Genomic DNA, 20,097 nt, shown 5'->3' with positions numbered 1-20,097 from the left:
ACCCTGTTGGGGAAACTGCATTTTTGCATTTTAACAACATTTTCTAGTGGGTGTTACAACAAATCCCACCTATGGGGCAAAGTGGTAATGTTTGCACTCCTGTCACTTTCAGTGTAATTGTACGGTAACGGTAGGTCCCACAAACAAACTTTACGTGTACATTTGTAGCAGATTGATTGTTTAAATTCAATATTTTTTGAATGATAGAGCCAAAGCCAAAAGTGTTATTTGTGCCCCACTCTCCCCTACAATGTATCAAATGATTTTTTTTATGTAGGTACATAAGAAGCATTTTAAGATACCTAATATAAAGTGGGATCATTGAAGTTAAATGTTCAAAGTATTAAAAATGTTAGATTACATTTCCCTAGTTCATCTGTTCTGTTTAATTTTAAAGGAACATAATGTAAGAAATTTATATCAATTAATCATAAAATGGCCCTGATATGTCACTAGACAATAAGAAATCTTGTTCATTTCAAATACGTATACCACTGACAACAGTGGTCAGGCCATGATATTGTAATTTAAAAAGTTAAAAAGTTGCAGCCCTCAACTGATGTTTATGTTGTCATTTTGTGTATTGGCCACCAGTTGTGTGGTTGCAGTACCAGTTTTAGCCACAAGTTTTGTGATTGCAATACCAGTTTTGGCCATAATCCTACATACTGTTCCTTTAAACAATGTTTACAATGTAAAAATGCAAAAAGGGTTGATTCTTTTTTAATGAAAATGTTGTCTTTATTTATGAAACACAGCAATATGAGATGATACAATTAGCTGAGAGAGAGAGAGAGAGCGAGAAAGAGAGAGAGAAAGAGGGAGAAAAAGAGTTTTGCTTACTTTATCAGGGTGTAAATTTCCCTTAAAAGAAGTGAACCTATTCAAAACCTCCATCTGTTTAGGAATAACGTTTATAAATGGGCCAGTTAGTTAATATTTTCATTAGAATGTAACTGTCAAAAGGTTTATTTCTGTTTTTGTAATTTCCAAACTGCTTTACATTTATAACAATTCATGTGATATATATAATCTTTCTATATACGTATGTATAGTGATGGTGTTGAGATTTGTGATGACTTCCTCATTTTTGTCCACCTCCAAGTTTGTCCAGCACCTTCAGGCCTTTCTCCTCATACTCCGCTCGTGACATCCAGAAACTCTCCTTATCTTTCATGATGTTGGCTAGCACCGCACCACCCATGAACACCATGTGTTTACGTTGCGGAGAGTCTTCAATACGAATTTTAAATTTCTGCAGTAGACAAAGTGAGAGTAATTAAAGTAAAAAGTTAATTAAACACGATAAAGTCAGTAGTATTTAAATTGTTAATATTTTGGACAAAAAAGTGTATTAATGTTGCAAAATCTGGATTTGAACAACTTAAGCTTTCTGGACATGGTATTTTGTCATTTAGTGTAAAAACAGAATTAAATTGTTATGATTGAGGCCCATAGAACAGCAATTTCCATTTATGTTAACTTCGTAAGTGAGAGAAAGTAGTATATTAGCCTTTAGCTTACAGAGAGTTTCTCTGTGTCTCCTTTCAGAACCCTCTCTAGGTAAAGTTGCTTGATCTCACGCTCCAAACGGGAAGGAAGTCCTGGGTACATGGTTGTGCCACCAGACAGGACAATGTGTTTGTAAAGGTCCGCCCTTCAAATGAAAAGACCAAGCTCATGAGCATATAATATCATATAATACTTAAAGCACTTATTAATGAAACCAATGGGGCAAGTATGAAAAAATGAAATGTAAAATGAAAAGCAGAGGTTTTGACAAGAACATAAAAACAAACAACATTTAAACAATTGAAGAGCTAAGATGCAAAAGCCACTAAATGCTACCCCTGTCAATAATGAGATAATTATATTAACCAATTGCTCTCATCATTTACTAAATGTTAATTTAATACCTTTGCTTTAAATCCACTTAATCCCCACCTCAGGCCATTCAGAAATACTGGTTTGTAAGCAGAATCTATTTAAACGGCACAGTTTTCCAGCAAAGTTCGCAAAGTGCGTGGAAGATAAATTGCATTAAAGATGGTGCACGAAACGAACATGTTTCACATTCAAACTTGGGTCCCTTGAAAGTACTTGTAAGACCTGAATACAACCGAATGTATGAAATAGGTATATACGGAGCTCAGAGCCAGGTGCAAATGGGTGGGTCACCCTGAATTGGGTGGGACTTTAGCCGCAAGTGGGCTGTACAAATTTTCTTTAATGTTATGTGCGTTATAGTGGTACAGTTATGTACGGAAATTGTGATCCTTGCTGCTACATACTAGGTACTTTAGAACTGTTCAATCTTGCAGAAACATTTACCCTAAACCACAATGACATTTTTAAGTTTAAGGGGTTGGTATAAAGTAGCCCTGGTGCATACTACGCTATCGTCATGTGAACAGGTTTCGCATAATTTAGTTAAAGCCTGCTAGGCAAGCCGGTCCCGTTTGTTAAATCCAGCCTACTTGTGGGGTAAGCTCCTCCCATCTGCAGGTCTTTGGTCTGCAGCGATATCTACTTGAAATGTGGTAGTCACATGGTTCCACTCCCCCCCATGTGTGGTTCAGTTTCTTAATTTTTACATTCTGTTTTTTATTATTTGCAGTGTTTATAGTGGCATTTGTCCAGAGAAGTGGAGGTTTTTGCCAAAAAAGCTTGCATGCAGTTAGGGGCGCACTCACATTATCCCAACGAAAACCGCGCCTGAGCGTGTTTGGCACCTTAAAGCCTGGTTCGTTAGACTAGTGTGATCACTCTGTACCATGCCCGGGCACTGTTTGGTTAATTGGTTAAGCTGGTGATTTCTGGAGACACAAGTGGCAGTGACCGTTGGCGACCAAATGTTACATGTTCAGCGATGCGACAAAGTTTAGAGCAGTTCAACTTTATGCAAACGACGAGCGACCTTCCGTAGGGATTACCAATGAGTAAAGCTTACTTAGAGGGCAGTTACTAATTTGTTTATAGTTGTTACCTCCTAACAACCTCATTGAAAGAGATGGGCAACACACAGCAACAAAGTCGCTTGTAATGTGCATGCAGCGTTGAGTTTACAAGTGCTAGTGTAGGGTACTGTACATGTATTTTCCAAAGAGAAGACATTATTCAATTATTAATAGCTTCCTATGGCATAATGACATGTTCACACTTACTGTGCATTCTGTGTACATCATTAATGTGACAGGAAGCTTAAATCCCAAAGTAGTGGCACCTATGGGCTTGCATTAGGCTATATAAATCATGAAGAAACAATGCCTCCTACATCTTGGCCTAAATGAAAAATTGACTAAACTAACAGCAAATTTTTATTTTTGAGTGAAGTTGTATTAATACATTTTTTAACTTATGCAGAATAAAATGTCTCCAAAACCTCTTGGGTAAAAATATAACCAAACCTTCTGGCTGTAGAACTTTAGCAGAAGAATTTGTCCAATTACTTTGCTAGAGCATTTATTCAGAAAGCAGAAGAAAGTATTAAATGTCAATGACTTGTAATATACAGTGAAAGTTCAAAATGATTCTAACCTTATGTCAATGTCTGCTGCTTGAATGGTGTTAAAGAGAAGTTCAGCCACACCAACACCCTCCACATTAATGAGATGAGGCTGAAAAAGTGCCTCTGGTGCTCCAAACCTTTCACCTCCAACCATTATCATCCGCCCATCTGGTAACTGGTGACACAAAAAAAGATTTACATTTCTTTTATATTTTATTTTTGCTAATTATATCTTCATATTTTAATTTCTATTAAAGAGTCAATATTTTTTTATGCACATAAAAGGAGCTCTTTTGAACCCCCTTTAGGAAATATAATCTAATAACTGGAATTTACTAGACCAGATGTTCATAAAGTGAACACTGTTATATAAATTGTCAAGTGCACTTTTAGATATTTTGAACTTTAAAGTGTATTACTGTGTATGACTCCACCAGAACTGTTGTTTCGTTTGCTAGTTTCTGTTCTTGTTCGATGTTGTAACCCACAAAACACAACTTCTCCTTCATCATCCGCACTGTCTCAAAGTCCGCCGTGTGGTTGAAAGCGTAGCCTCTCAGAAGCAAAAGCTAGATAATAGAAATAATTTAAGGAAAAATATTACCAATTCAAATGTCTAATGAATTGACCTCAAAGCTGTTTATTGAAAATTTAAATTTATTTATTAAAAAAATAATATAAATCTATATGCATATATGTGGGTATACATTTACTTATATATTCCCTAAAATGAAAGCTTTCTATATAACTAAATACAGTTTTTTCAACAAAGACAAACATTCAAAAATTTTAAACAATGAAAAGCAATGTCTAATTGTAGCTTTCTCGTTTAATTAAAGTCACAATGAAACTGAAATTAAAAACTTTCATTTTTTGAAATATTGTGATTTTTTTTACAAATGACTCATTGTTTTTTTTAAAATTCATGTGCATTAATAATCTTTGATCAAAAACGCAAATCTCTATTTACTTCTGGTCCGAGGGGCAACCTTCCGGTCTCTCTGAAGAAGCCAATACAGAAGTAACTTAAACTGCAATTCATCGACTGGCCTCTATACATGGGTTTCAGTCATGTGACTTTTTACGTTATGCCGCCATCTTGAGGACCTACCGAGTACCAGTAGGCTACTGACAAGCATTGGCTGGCTTGCTACGATTTACGGATTTCTTATCTTTTACTGTCTATGATTCTTATGGATACGGGAAATGGCTACGAAAGACAACATGTCGCACCTCGACTGTCATGAAAAGAAACGCGACTTTAAAAAAATATACCTTGGTTTGGGTGTGATGCCTACTCAATCCCCGATACGTTCTTCCAGCCGCTGTTCGCTGCTACCGAACTACCACTATTTTACAACACTAAGGCGGCGCGTCACAACATGAAACTTTGCTCGAAGTATCACCTGGACCTCTACTCATGAACGCGAACATTGAGAACATTGTTTGTGTACACAGAGTTTAATAAAAAGAAAGTTTTGTACAACTGATTTTGGCTGTTATGGTGTCTGCTCGTCATCCCTGCCAGACGGAAATAATCGATTTCTGAATGCGAATGAATGAATCTCATATGAGGCTCCTTTTTCAACTAGGTGGTCAATATTGTTTTTCACTTGCGACAAAACAACGAATTATCTGTGCATTTATATGGAACTATGCTTTAGGAGCTATCCATCTTTACTCTCCTCCCTCCTTACGTTCCATTCGCAGATCGATACATCTAGACTGGGAAGATGGCGGCGAGCGGAAGCCAAATCAACCAAAGTCAGTTGTTCAAAACCTTCTTTTTAGTAAACTCTTTGTTCACAAACAATGTTCTCAATGCTCGAGTTCACGTGTAGAGACACAGGCGATACTTCGAGCAAAATATCATGTTTTGTCGAGCCTTCTTAGTGTTGTAAAAATAGCGATTTTGATGCTCACAACATATTGAAGGCATAGCTTCTAGTTCTTTTGCGACCACTTCAGGTCCTCAAAATGGCGGAAGACAAGAGAGTGACGCCAGCTGAAACCCATGTATAAGCTGGCTCCAAAAGGGAGTTACATCCCATAGACCCCCATGTTAAAATGTCCAACTTTAGAGCAGATAAAAAATATGTTTACAGCCTGGTATGTACAAAAAGTGTTTTTGGTCTATATAGCTAATTTTGCCCTTCATGACAACTGTAAGGGGGGTGATTTTTTTTATAACTTATCCGTTTAAATGATATTAAGCCTTAAAGTTCTGCATAATTAAGGGTGTGTCTACTTGAATGAGGGGTGAACTGCCACTGCTGTCACTAAATAGAGCTAAGCAGGTGTGGTTTTAGCAACCAGCCACCTCAGCATCACCCACGTCCCACCTCTTTACCCATTTTCGGTTATCCGCGAGTGATGTGCGATGACGTGTTGTCAAGATGACGATGGCAGGCACCGCCTATTGGCTTCAAAAAAGCTTTTCACAAACATATGGGTTATGTCATGGACACCCAATTTTAAACAATCCAATTATTCTTGATGAATTTAAAAAAACATTTCACTCAGATATACAACACAACGGGGAAAATAAGACAATCGCTACTTTAGTTTTATTGTGACTTTAAATATTCTGGATTAACCTTCACTTGTGAAAGGTCAGAGTTTCAAAATTGTTTCGAAATAATTTCAAAAGGGTGTGCATTTACAATTTTTCTTAGTACAATCCCTTGTTCCACGGACTTCCATTGTTAGCATATTACTGTAAACATAAGGGATGAGTCTAAATACAATAGCGCATTTACGGATTAAGCAACTCTGAACCTTCCTATAGGCCAGGGGTTTCCTGCTCCTGCTTATCTACCTTCAGACAAAATCAAACAAACATCGGCATAATTTTTGAAATAATCTTGAAAACCTTCAGTTTCATAACTGTATGGGTTTGTATCATCAGTGTAAAAGCTAACCTGTGCAATACAGCGACCCTTCAGGAGCAGAATAAGACACCCCTGATCTAAGTGGTCATCCTCAGTTTGGAAACACAAGAAAAGTGTCACACCTTAATGAGATAACGTGTGATGTCCCGTCCCGCGATGTCTAAACGGCGAGTAAGATGTGGCAGAGAGAAGCCCTCATATACAGGACAAATATGAGTCACACCATCTCCTGAATCAATCACTAAACCTGTTAACAAACCTGCCACAAGAAGATAGCACAGGTTAACTATTGATTTTCATGTTTTACACCAGCCTTTAAGACTATAAACACAAATTAAACATTTTACCCTGAGCATATAGAGTCAGCACTGCCTGAATAGCCATATAGACACCATGGAACTTGTAGGTCTCAAACATGACCTCAGTGATCTTCTGACGGTTCTTCAGTGGGTTCATAGGAGGCTCTGTCAGGAGAATTTTACAGTCGGGAGGGTTGATGTTAAGCCGCTGCGGGCCAAAGGTGTGATCCCAGAGAAACAGCATATCTTCCCAGTTGCGGACTATACCATTTTCCATGGGATATGATACCTCCAACATTGAGCGGCATTCACTTGCTTCATCGCCAACCATAAGATCCTGATGGGGATAGAATGAAGGTGAAGAAAGATGAAACGTGTGGTGAAAGGACAGGAAGTATTTGTTTAAATAACATATAAATAATGATAACAAATGAGTATATCATTAACATAGGACATACCTTCTTGTAAAATGAACTAAAATTGTAATAATCTAATAATTTGTAGAACCACAGGACACGTTTAAAATTAAGGCAAAGGTCGATTAAAATAGTGAGCAGTTACAGAACAATTGTTAGACATTTTAAGTATTACAGAAATACTCACCTTGATCTCTATATTGCCAACTTTTGTATCTGACCGAATGATGGGTCGACCCACTAGGGCAGGGAAGATGTGGTCGGGAAAATTGGACCCAGCAAAACCGCACTTTACAAACTGCCAACAATTTGGGAGAAGATGACAAAGGTCAAGACAACAAATAAAACTTTTAAAACTGTTTAAGTGTGTTGATGGGGCATAAAACACACACACACACACACACACACACACAAAATATGCATGGTAATTATATGGGGATATCCTAAAGTGTTAGTTTACACTATAAAAAAAGAAAATATATATTTAAAATATTTTTAAAAGCTCTTTTTATCAGAATAAAAAATTAACAAGCACTTAAGTTGTTTACATAATGTATTTTTTAAGTAGGCCTATTACACAGAGCCTTTCAGCAAAGGTTTGCTGTTTCTATACAATATTTACAACTGTCATTTATTTTTGTATTATTTGTCTGATTTTGCCCTTTAGTGAAAGGGTGACGAAAACTTCCTTATTTGTGACCAATAACATTGCATCTTTTCCCATACCACCTTTTAAGGTGATGTGCATGGACTTTTCAGCGTTCCTCTTAAAACATGTTCAAACAGATTCAAACAATGTATCACGCCCATGAATGTATTGCACCTATAGCAGCTGTTCTGGTTCAGAACTTAAAGGTCTGTAAATAAACGACTTCAGAGCGTATTCATACCAGTAAATATGTTTAAATGTTGTTTAAATTGAAATAGATGCACAATCATAGATGTTCGTGTAATGACAGTTATATAACCTACACACGATTAAAACACTGTTAGCTGTGTATGTTGTAATTACACTGCAAAAATAGTAAACATTAGCTACAATAAATATGCATATTATTTATTACAATATTTATAAAATAAGTAACATTATTAAAAATGTCACCCTACTGAAATGCATGACATAAATCTTAATCACTTCATTTTGAATATCCTACCCCGGTGCCATTGTCACAAACGACCACTTTTCTTCCCCCGCTGTCCATGTTGCAAGGTTCCGGGGAGTCGCAGGTAGGCACCCGCAAAGCTTCGGCAAGAAAGACTTATAATGCCCAGCCTATGTTAACACATTCAGTTGCGGGCATATTCACATCAGTCGCGACCAAAGTGTGTCGGTGAAGTAAAGTCAGAAGTGAAAGGGGCCGGTTTACCTACACAGGAACTCCTTCTTGGAAACAAAATCCGTCTCACATGGGGGCGTTTACCCACCCAGGGCTCATTTTTTTGTCTACGCCTTAAAATCCATGTAGACACACAGTGTTATTAGTTAAATAAACATAAAGAAATAAAGAAAGACTCCAAGATCCCACTTTTATCATATTGCTCATAATAATAATCTATATTTTTACATCAAACAAAACCTTCTAACATCATATTGCCTTTATATAGACGTTAAAATCGATTGAAAATCACTAAAATATATATATTTGTTTTCTGTTAGATACTAAATGACGAAAGAATGTAAAAAATTGGTAAAATAATTTTGTCCATGGGGTAAAATTAAACAACCGTGAGTGACCCGAGTCCCGGGAGGACCGGAGCAGAGAAGCGCGTGCTGCAGCATTGGAGCGCGCACATCAAACTTGGGCACTTATATAAGGAATTTAATGGATTTAAAGATGTTTTCACTTTATTTCCTTAAAAAATCGGATGGAGTACAGCAGTAGTGAACACAAACGGAGCAGTGGGCATTCACTGCGCTGCCCTGTGAGCTTTCATCATCATTAAAGTGTATTCGTTATATCTTAAAAAAATCATATATAATAATTTTATTCATTTCAAAACAGCAGACAAATTAAAGAAAACAATCCCCCCTGCAAATTCTGTGACTATGAATGGGAACATGAAACAATAGAGAAAACATAACAGTTTGACAGCATCCTTAGAGTGTATAGGCACATAAATGACTGGTAAATTTATTTAAATCTAGTAAAAAAAAGAAAAAAAAAGAATTATCTTTATATAGGGTACATGGACGGTGCGCTGAACTGTTTTAAGCAGCACAACTTTACTTTTCCAAATCACCTCATCTGTTATGGTCAGCCCCGCCGCTCCCATAACGCGCATCACGCGCTGTGCGTAGGGCACCAGGTCCTGAGAGGGCACCAAAATAATAGCCTAATGAAAAAAAATGATAATGCTGATAGAATTTCATTAGCCTGTAGAAATATTATTTGGCACTTTTTATCCATGTATATGTTACAAAAAAGGGGGAACGAGATAATTTAATTGCTCTAGTATAGAAAGTATGCCCCCCAGCCTTTGATGGTCCGTGCAGGTTGATCGCGCGGGCGCCTGACGAAGTTTGACAGAGGCCGTTTCTCAATCTGAAGGCTGCAGCCTCCAGAGGTCGCATTTCCAGGCTGCATACGTCATCAAAACGTTTTTATTTCGTAATATTAACAATTATAAAATTGACTTTTATTCTTAGTTCATCGTAAATTGTTGTAATATGCTTATGACTTGCTAATGTAATGTTCAGTTAACTGAAATAAACCAGGCTTGATGACGTATGCAGCCCGCATATGCGACCTCGCGCAGGCTGCAGCTTTCGGATTGAGAAACGGCCAGACAGTAAACTACTGGAAATGGCCCCGAAAAGACAGCAGGAGTCATGATCGGAAAAAAGAAGAAACTGCGGGATGATGCCCGTGCATCACTTGCAGGTAAATCCATCATGTTTTATCATTCACTCCTAAATAAGGGAAATGCGCATGTGCTGCAGCTGCTGCTAATCGTAATGCGCCTCGAACTTGCTGTGCTGACATTAATATTAGCAAACTATGTTGTTATAATTTATAACTTCAGTGCAAGCTAAATTGAGATTTTACTGTAAAACATTACCTATGCATATGCATTTTACAAACTGACGGCAGCTGTTACTAACTACGTTTCTTTAGATATTGAGCAGTAGTTTATTTTGTTGTTTATTTTGACGTGATGGTGGTTAATACTTTCTCAGTATAAATTAACGCTAGCAGCAGTCAGTGCACATGGTAGGCTAACAATTCCTGACTGTTAAATATATAAAAATATAAAATGTCACCATGTATGATATGAAGCAAACATTACTGTGACACTTAGTTCTCTAAATCTTTGTTTTATTTAAGAATATTGATCATTCTTGTTTACTTATTGGTGTTTATTTAATGTAATTTATTAAAAGTGATATTGTATTTGGGAAAAACATGTCTGGATTATTTTTATTTTTTAGTTTGCTATTCTATTTAAGTTTGGTAATTTTTTCTATTTTGCTATTCTATAAAAGTTTGCACTTTCAAATGTGTAGTGTTTGTTGACTAAAGCTGTGAAGATTTTACTTTCTGCTATTATTTTATATGTTTGGTAATAAAAAGTTAAACTGGCAAAAAAAAAAATTCTCAAGGTCGGGGGGGGGGGCATTTTAAAGGAATTATGCTTAGGGCACCAAAATGGCTAGCAGCGGCACTGGTTATGGTACTCACAAAATATCTAATAATTTGTAACATTAACTAGTACAATCTACACAAAACCATACAGCAGCAAGGAGTGTATTTCATTTTTAATACAATGTGGTTTTCAAATGAGATTATGAACAGTCTTTCGTTTTATTCATAAGAACCTCTTAGGAACTTTATATGATGTCTTTAGTGCTATAAAAGGCCTGTCTAGAGATAAAGTATAGCTCCATCCTATAAAAGATGTCCATCATTTTAATGCAACCTGAGTATTAATTTTTTTTTTTCAAAAAGCATTTTTTGGATTGTCAAAGCCAATAAACCAGAAGATTTATTTGGCACATGATTTTCCTTTGGAAGCCTGTTTAATTTCAAGTGCACAGTTCAGTCCTCAGTCCTAAAATTGTTGTCATGCTTTGGTAAAGAACAAACAAACCATGGAGCATTAAAGGGCACACATTATGCAAAATCCACTTTTACGAAGTGTTTGGACATTAATGTGTGTTGGCAGTGTGTGAACACAGCAACCCTACCATGAAAAAAATCCACCGTCTCCTTCTTTAATCCTCATTAAACCAAAGCAGTCTCATTAGACATACTGTTTTGGATCTTTTGTTAATGTGATGTCACACAAACAAAGCCCCACCCACAACCACTGACTGACTGGTTAATTTTACCAAAAGCTTTTCTAGTCCACATTGTAGCACAAATGGGGCTAAATATACTAATGTATTAGACTGTATTCACAGAAATCAGATCTATTTGTAACCAAAAGCGCTCACTGTCTGTTGGTAGGGGAGTAAAAGTACACACATGAAACAGGGGCTTTTTTGCTTCCACCCAAATAGCAGCGTTTTGGACATGCTATAACAAATCTGTTGGATATTTTGAGCTGAAACTTTACAGACACATTTTAGGCACCCCTGAGACTTATATTACATCTTGCAAAAACGGGCATAATATGTATTCTTTAAAGAAAATAATTTACTTCTGATCTAATTGTTTTATCTCCAAGAAGGCCAAGACCCAAATGTGCCTGTTTTAAAAAATCTGAAAGTGTTTCTTTCAGAAACTCAAAAATAAGTTCTTTGGCGCACAGATGTGGTCAGTCATTCTTTTAAGTGCATCTCCAATAAAAGCTTTCACAAAAAAAGCATAGCAGTTCACCCGCTTTCACATTTCCACGTCCAGGTGCCTTCATAATTTTTCAGACAGTATCTGTTAATTGTTTTTTTTTTGTGTTTAAATCGGTTGTGATGGTCTGGAGTTCATGGTGCTTTTCACGACTCAAACTCGCTGTCACTGCTCACTGATATGTCTGGCGTTGAGGCCCCGGTCCCCCTTGGCCCTGTACCCGAGCTGCAGTCACTGTTGTCTGGGCTGCCAGGATGACGCGGAGAGGAATTGTGAAGGTGGGGGTTGTGCTCTGATGAGGAACATTCTGAAGAACAACCTGAGGGAAGGAGGGAGGAATCCTGCTGCAGTCTGGGGAGAAAGAAAAACAGGGAAAATTTATTTTTTTGCTTGAGCCAACACAATGTATATTTGTCATTCTTACAAACTGCTGTATGCCATGTTTTAGCCAGGCAGAAAATCTCTAGGCCTGTCAATCAATGAGTTTGCTGTCATTCGGTCAGGTGCATGTGGTTGGGAATGGGTTTTGTGGTTAGAACTTGACTGACTTTACAAGTATCACATACAGATCACTGTGTATATACAATGTTCATTTGCGTACCTATTCTTAGCAGATGCTGCTCTGTCCCGCTGTCTTCTGTTTTTGAACCAGTTGCCCACCTGTGTGGGTGTGAGACCTGTAGCCTGGGCCAGATGCCGTTTTCTGGATGGGTTCGGATAGGGATCCTGCAGGTACCATTCCCTTAGGAGACTACGGGTTCTCTCCTGAAAAAATACACAATATAAAATACTGTTTCTCTGTTCAGCAGGTTTTGTAAAACATCTAAGATTCAGATGCCATCCAGTCAAGCTGGATTATAAAATTATTATATTTTGTTAAGCCACATTCAAAAGAATATGGAAAAGAAATGAATTAAAGAGCACTTGATAGGGGAAGGCATCATGTGTTTTCCCTATTAATGTGTAATTATCTGGAGTCTTGTGTCTTTTGTTGTTCAACAAATGTGACATAAATAATCGTTTACTTTTTTCAAATGTTTTAAATATTCAATCTTTCTAAATGTGCTTGTTATTTAACTGTATCTTAATATTAAACTGCATGACTTTATATAACACTTTGTAATCTCTGATTTACTTTCCATTGCAATTCTCATTTGATCAGTTAGCAAAAACAATTACAGACCCAGGGAATTGTTCGGAGAGCTTTGCAAAGCAGTTTAACTTTTAGTTAATCTGACAACTGCTGTCTGGAACATGGTAAATCTGAAAAGGTAGAAAGTCATCTTAGCTTAAATACCACAGGTGGTCCTCGGCTAAAGAGGCTTAAGGAGCATAGTCTAATAGAGACGCCTCAATGTGGTGTGATAGCTTGTGCACACCATACAATGATGTACCAGCAGAATGCACTCTGCATGTTAGTTGAATAAGCTTAATGAACCGCTTGCATTGTTGTATCAAGAATGCAGTGTAATTAAGTCGTTATTTGTTTTTTTGCACAGTGACAGTTTAAATACACTGTGCTGTTGTTACCTATTTTTATTTAATCTGGCCTTCAAAATTAATAAACCAAACACCCGATAACATTGATCTCTACTTTATTTTACAATGAATTAAATCAAAGGGCTGTCGTTCTAAAAAATGCTGGGCTATTAATTCACGGTTAGGTCAAAAAGTGGCAAACACAACATATGATGGGTAGTTTCAACCCAAAATGCTGGGTTCTTTCAGCATATGACTGGGACAAATATAAAAACTTCTTGCTGGGTTTGTCATTTTCTGACCAAACCATGTGTCAAACATCTTTGAGGTTTATATGTTCTTTTGAGGTGTATATGTTAAAATACCACACAAATATAAATTCAGCCTACATCTACCCAGGTAAAAAAGTAGTATACTTTAGTGTATTAGAAATATGATTGAAGTACATGAAGTATAAAACAAGTATGCTTCTACTTGTTGTACTTAATTTAAAGAGTATTTAATATGTACTTTTTAAAAGTATACTTCCAAAAAGATGTAATTAAGTTCAACTTAACAGTCCAAAAAATAAGTATACTAATTTACCAGTAATTCAATTATTTTTAAAATGTACTTTTGGAAAGTATACTTCAAAAAAGATGTAATTAAGTTCAACTTAAGAGTCAAAAAAATAAGTATACTAATTTACCAGTAATTCAATTATCTTTTAAGTGTACTTTTTGAAAGTATACTTCAAAAAAGATGTAATTAAGTTCAACTTAAGAGTCCAAAAATAAGTATACTAATTTACCAGAAATTCAATTATCTTTTAATTGTACTTTTTGAAAGTATACTTCAAAAAAAGATGTAATTAAGTTCAACTTAAGAGTCCAGAAAAATAAGTATACTAATTTACCAGTAATTAATTTATTTTTTAAATGTACTTTTTGAAAGTGTACTTTGTTGTCAATGTATTTTAAATTGTATAGAAGTTTATTTTTTTTAAGTGTATTAAATTTGACATACTTAGAGTGACAATTCAATATACTTATGGGAAGTATTTTTTTTGGAAATTAATTGTTAATTTACTTTTTTAAGGTGTACTATGATCTCACTTCATTAGAAGTGTGACTTCTGTACACTTTATACGGTACACTCTAAAATAAGTGTATTTTTAGTTGCATATCAGAGTACTTTCATAAAATACGTTAGAATAATAAAATGTATACACTGCATCAAAAGAGCTGTATCCGGACAAATACGGATGGGAAATCCCTGCTAAACTTTAGGTTTGCCAGATAAATGAGGCAGAGTGCTTGGAAACGTACTCAGAAGTAAACTCGTGAAACATCCAGAAACCTTGTGTATAGGAACTGGTGGAAGTTTCCAGGAATCCTCAAAGCTGGATGTGAGGAGTGCTGGTTGTGAGGTGTGAAGGGTTAATGACAGAGGTGCTGTCTCTGTTTTCAAAGCTGGGTGGGAGGTTCGAGGCAGCACACATAACATAAAAACTGGATAAAAACATTATATATCTACAAGTGCGTTTACTAAATACATGTATTATTATGCTAATGTGATTTAATTGATAAAGTTTTTTTTATTTAAGAAAATCTGAGCATCACTGAAAATAACTGTCAACATGTTTGTCAACTAAACATGTTTTGTAAACGTTATACATTTTATAAAAATATTTTATATTTTTATTATTGATAAAGTATAAAGAACAAATCCGTGTGAAAACGCAGATTATAAAAAGTACATAAGGTGCAAGCAGAGGATCCAAAATAATGAAGAAAAAAAAAACATTTGAAACATCCAATGCATCTTGGAACTCGTAGTCAAATTTACATCTGCAGCATGTGAACGCCAGGGCAAAAGACTTCAATTCCCAGAATGCACCTGCACCCACCCATTCATTCCCACCAATCAGGATCAACGGCATTATTCAAACCGCTACTGAGTGACTCGGTTTTCGTTTTCATGCTAAACAGTACGGCTGAGGTAAGTTTGACTTTCATTCCTCTACATCGCGCAGATCTGTTCCGTATTTGTTCCTATTTTGTTCTTCACTGTGATTATTTTTGTCTTTATGCGAGAAGTGTTTTAATTTAAAGCACACACAGGAAACATCACTGTGACGGTACACAGTAACTTAACGTTAGTAAGTTCAACATGCGGTTTTTCAGTGAGCAAAGTTACATGCAAAATGCCTGATAAACGAATCAATTCGATGTTTAAAACTTAAATAAAACTGCAAGATTACTTGTGTTGGAGATGTTCAGCTAACTGTAGCAAATGGCTCTTTCTGCTATTTTAAACGATATAGACGATCTCTTGTTGTTTAAAAGCTCATTGCTGTAGTTCTGATAGATGCTGCTTATTTTGCAAGCCTGTTTTAATAGCTTTATTCTGTTTAGTAACCAACTTAAGCCAGCTTCACGTTAAGTTTAAGATAAACTAACGTTAGATGCTGTTGTAAAGAAGCTTGGAGTCAAAATATATTTTAAAGTTGTATGATTGCCTTCTTTTTTAATATGATGTCTATCCATGTTTGTGTTTACAGAGGTCATGTACCATGTGGTCGACCTTGCTGATGCTGAAGAGGTTTCTGTGTTAAAATGATGTAAGTTTAATCATTAATCTTGTTTTAATTCATGCCCATGTCATTCTGGCTACCAGTCAAATATCGCATACAATTAAAAATACTATTAATCACCTATAAAACCTTAAATGGCCCAGCACCTTCGTATCTTAGAGAATTAATATCAGAATACAATCCAACACGTACACTGCGGTCGCAAAATTCTGGTCTCTTAATTATTCCTAGAATATCAAAAGTGTCTAAGCTCTGAAATGATTTGCCAACTGATGTCTGTGAATCAGACACAGTCAATCACTTTAAATCTAAAGGGACACTTCACCCATTTGTATTAAAGGAATAGTCTACTCATTTTCAATATTAAAATATGTTATTACCTTAACTAAGAATTGTTGATACATCCCTCTATCATCTGTGTGCGTGCACGTAAGCGCTGGAGCGCGCTGTGACACTTCGATAGCATTTAGCTTAGCCCCATTCATTTAATGGTACCATTTAGAGATAAAGTTAGAAGTGACCAAACACATCAACGTTTTTCCTATTTAAGACAAGTAGTTATACGAGCAAGTTTGGTGGTACAAAATAAAACGTAGCGCTTTTCTAAGCAGATTTAAAAGAGGAACTATATTGTATGGCGGAACAGCACTTTTGTGAGTACTTCGACTCGGCGCAGTAACACCCTCCCTCTCCCATTATGAGAGGAAGAAGGGGAGCGGATTTTTCAGGCGAGTTGAAGTACTCCCAAAAGTGCTATTATGCCATAAAATATAGTTCCTCTTTTAAATCCGCTTAGAAAAGCGCTACGTTTTATTTTGTACCACCAAAATAACTACTCATCTTAAATAGGAAAAACGTTGATGTGTCTGGTCACTTCTAACTTTATCTCTGAGTGGTACCATTGAATGAATGGGGCTAAGCTAAATGCTATCGAAGCGTCGCAGCGCACGCACACAGATGATAGAGGGATGTATCAACAATTCTTAGTTAAGATAATAACATATTTTAATATTGAAAATGAGTAGACTATTCCTTTAAGCCTAGTATCTTTAGAACCCCAGTCATGTTTTTGAATGTTCGTGCATCATTTCCTGAGACAGGAGAAATACAGATTTCAGTGTTGCACTTTCTTCTTTCAATGATGTAAAAATCATCATTTTGCATCATTGAAAGAAGGAAGTCCAATATCTTTGTTGAGGGGGTGAGACTACAAACACCCCTTTTTCAGTCAAATAGGCACCAAATTCGAAATGTATGTTACATTTCCACTACAAATATGAGACACTTTCAATAAAGATTAATGTTTCTACGGGTGAAATGGTCCATTAAAGCAGTGGTTCTCAATCTTGTTCCTGGGGACCCACTGCTCTGCACATTTTGTATGTCTCTCTAACCTGACACACTTTGCTTAGTTCATGGAGCTCTCATCTAATGAGCTGATGATTAGAGTCAGGTGTGTTAGATAAGGAATACATACAAAATGTGCAGAGCAGGGGGTCCCCAGGAACAGGATTGAGAACCACTGCATTAAAGGATAATTCTGCCATTTAACACTTTGAGTCTCATTTCCAAGAGAAGTCAATGGAACTTTACAAAATGCCAAATAAAACACGACAGAAACTGTATTTTGCTACACTACTTGTTTTTAATCATCAACGAAAACCACAAACCACTCGGTTTTAAAAATGAACGTTAAGTGTTGTTTTAATGACATGCTTGTGCATGGCCCTTGACCTCCATTCTGAAGCAGTCAAGAGACGCTTCTAAACAAGTCAAAAAGTCAAGACATGACCCATTGTCAAAATTTCAGTGACCAACACTGTAGTTCATCCAAAACAAACCAGAAATGAGACTCAAAGTGTTTAATACCGGAATTATTCTTTAAGAATTTTTTCTTTAACAAAGCATTCACATATTTTGACTAGTATATTATACTTATCTCGCAAAAGTTAGCTTGTACAGAACAAAGCATTCACATAACTTGTCTAGGTAATTTACTAATGCCGCAATAGCTAGCCTGTCTGGAACCGAGCATATATTAAAACACAACACTGTGTAACACTTGCATTACATGTGAATGGCCCCTACACTAATAGGATTTTGTTTCTCTCTCCCTGTCTCGTCCTCAAACCCGAGGACATTGAGACAAACGGACCAGTTCCGGCTGCCGTGGAGGTCAACACACCACTGATCTACTGGCTGCCCTTCAACGTGATGCCCAGCCGATGCCTGACTACCGACGGAACCCGCTAAATCTCCTTATCCGTTTACATCCCATATATATATGTGTATATCTTTTCCTCCTAGGACTTTTTGTTCCTCCCTGAGGTTTTTCTCCTAGGGGTTTTTCAACCTCGGGGAGTCAACCAACATTGGCTTAACTTAGCACCCTCTTTTATACGAGACATTATTAATTTGCTCGCTTGTAAAGTTTATTCATAGCCGCTGTATTTTGCTACTTATATTGTCTGTTGATTTTTCTATGTTTCCCCTGCTTCTTTTAATGTAAAGCTGCTTTGAAACAACTACAAATTGTGAAAAGCGCTATATAAATAAAATTGAAATGTCTCTTTCCTGTTTTACAGATGCAGTGAGGGAGTGATTTCCCAACATCGAGGTGGCAGAGATCCGGGACCTTCTACGGAGGAAGTGCAACAATGCCAGTTACAAGGCCTCCAGTAGTTCAAATCAGAGCTAGATGTGCATATAGTACAAGTTGTTCGCAATTGTTCTCTTCCCGGCATTTCAAAGAAAGTCGACTGTTTAAGGTTCCCATTTTGCCAATATCTGTTTTGTGTGTTACTTTTGTGTCAATAATAAAGATCCTTTTTTGAAATGCAGTTTGTAATCTGTTTGTGTGCATTTGAACTGAATTTTTATATAATACACTTGTAGTGTAATTGCAATATTCATGCTTAAGTATAACAAAATGGGGATAAAAGTACAAATTAGATATACTTAAAATATAAAAATACACTATAATAATATTGCACTGAAAGTACGTCTTTATGATATTTAGGTTGTAATTGAACTTCACTTTAAAAACATTATTATTGTCATAGTGGGACACTTTAAAAGCACTAAAAATAGTTAGGAAGTGCATTTGTAGAGCACTTGAAATATTACAGAAGCATACTAAATTAACATAGTTTATACTAATTATAAGTATGATAGCAGTATGCACAAAATGTACTTAAACGCAACTATAATTTGTGCTGCAATGGCTTTTTAAGTGTATTTCCATTAAAATGGCAATACAATGCAATTGTACTGTAAGTGTGCTTAATTACTCATGAATCTTGATTTTCAGGAGTGTATTTTAGTGCACTTGAAGTTTAAAAAAAGTTGTTCCATTTTAGCATACTATTTACACTTGAAGTGTAATCAAATAGGTGTTAAGTTGAAGTTAATACATAATTGAGTACACTTAACTATACTTGGATTTGACGAAAATAGTACAAAATCTAGAAAATATACTTAGTACACTTTTTTAAAGTATATTTTTAATATAATTTTTTTTCACCTGGGTATATTCTTTTGTTGTTAAGTTGGAATAACCCGTATGAAAAACAACAGGTCCCATGAATGATTTTTTATTCCGCACTTCCTGCAGAAACTAAACTAAAATATAAGATAAATATATGTTTAATTTTGGTCAACACACAATTCCTATTTTGTCTGTTTGTGTTGTAGTTTGTTATACAAGACCAACCTTTCTCACCTTAAAACAGTGAGTCTTCTGCTCGCCATCCCAGATGGTTCGTGGAAGGGGAAACTTCTTCCGTATGCGGTACTTCTCCACCGGGCCGAGTGGCCTGCCCCTCAGGCGCTCCGCCTCGCGATAGTGTGCGTCCAGCCACAGGTCTTGCAATTTGGCGTGAGACTCTCGCGTAAAGCGGTGACTCTGCAGGATCTGGTAGAGAGCCTCAAAATTCCCTCCGTGAAAAGCGACGAGCGCTCGGGCTCGCATTACCGACTCGTGGCGGTTGAGAAGTTCACCTGCAGATCCGGGTACAGCCGCGGGCAGGGACCATAGGAAGCGCCCCAAGCGCTCGATATCTCCGGTCTCCTCTAAATTCTCACACACACGAGCCACCTGGTCAGGTGTGAACATCGGTAAAGGAAACATGGCTGGGGTTGCT

The 20,097-nt window shown here is 36.5% G+C and overlaps 2 protein-coding genes and 1 long non-coding RNA gene across 3 annotated transcripts; 1 reads left to right on the top strand and 2 right to left on the bottom strand.

Moving 5' to 3' along the window:
- Positions 1-716: 716 nt before the first annotated feature.
- On the bottom strand, positions 717-8,472 carry LOC135783619 (actin-related protein 2). Its single transcript, XM_065294367.1, has 8 exons — positions 8,269-8,472; positions 7,302-7,412; positions 6,747-7,035; positions 6,522-6,658; positions 3,928-4,077; positions 3,538-3,683; positions 1,525-1,657; positions 717-1,255 (listed from the first exon to the last, which is right to left on the bottom strand). The coding sequence occupies exons 1-8, from the start codon at positions 8,314-8,316 to the stop codon at positions 1,085-1,087; spliced, it is 1,185 nt and encodes a 394-aa protein (XP_065150439.1). The 5' UTR covers positions 8,317-8,472; the 3' UTR covers positions 717-1,084.
- A 3,575-nt stretch (positions 8,473-12,047) lies between these two features.
- Positions 12,048-20,097, bottom strand: six7 (SIX homeobox 7). The gene is made up of 3 exons (XM_065294366.2): positions 19,677-20,097; positions 12,503-12,666; positions 12,048-12,252 (listed from the first exon to the last, which is right to left on the bottom strand). The coding sequence occupies exons 1-3, from the start codon at positions 20,082-20,084 to the stop codon at positions 12,048-12,050; spliced, it is 777 nt and encodes a 258-aa protein (XP_065150438.1). The 5' UTR covers positions 20,085-20,097.
- Positions 16,915-18,795, top strand: LOC135783618 (uncharacterized). Its single transcript, XR_010545717.1, has 2 exons — positions 16,915-17,288; positions 17,449-18,795. It is a non-coding gene; the product is annotated as an uncharacterized lncRNA (long non-coding RNA).

Source organism: Paramisgurnus dabryanus, chromosome 2 (assembly GCF_030506205.2).
Source record: "Paramisgurnus dabryanus chromosome 2, PD_genome_1.1, whole genome shotgun sequence".
In the NCBI taxonomy this organism is placed as follows: Eukaryota; Metazoa; Chordata; class Actinopteri; order Cypriniformes; family Cobitidae; genus Paramisgurnus; species Paramisgurnus dabryanus.
This window is presented reverse-complemented; position numbering and strand designations above follow the sequence as displayed.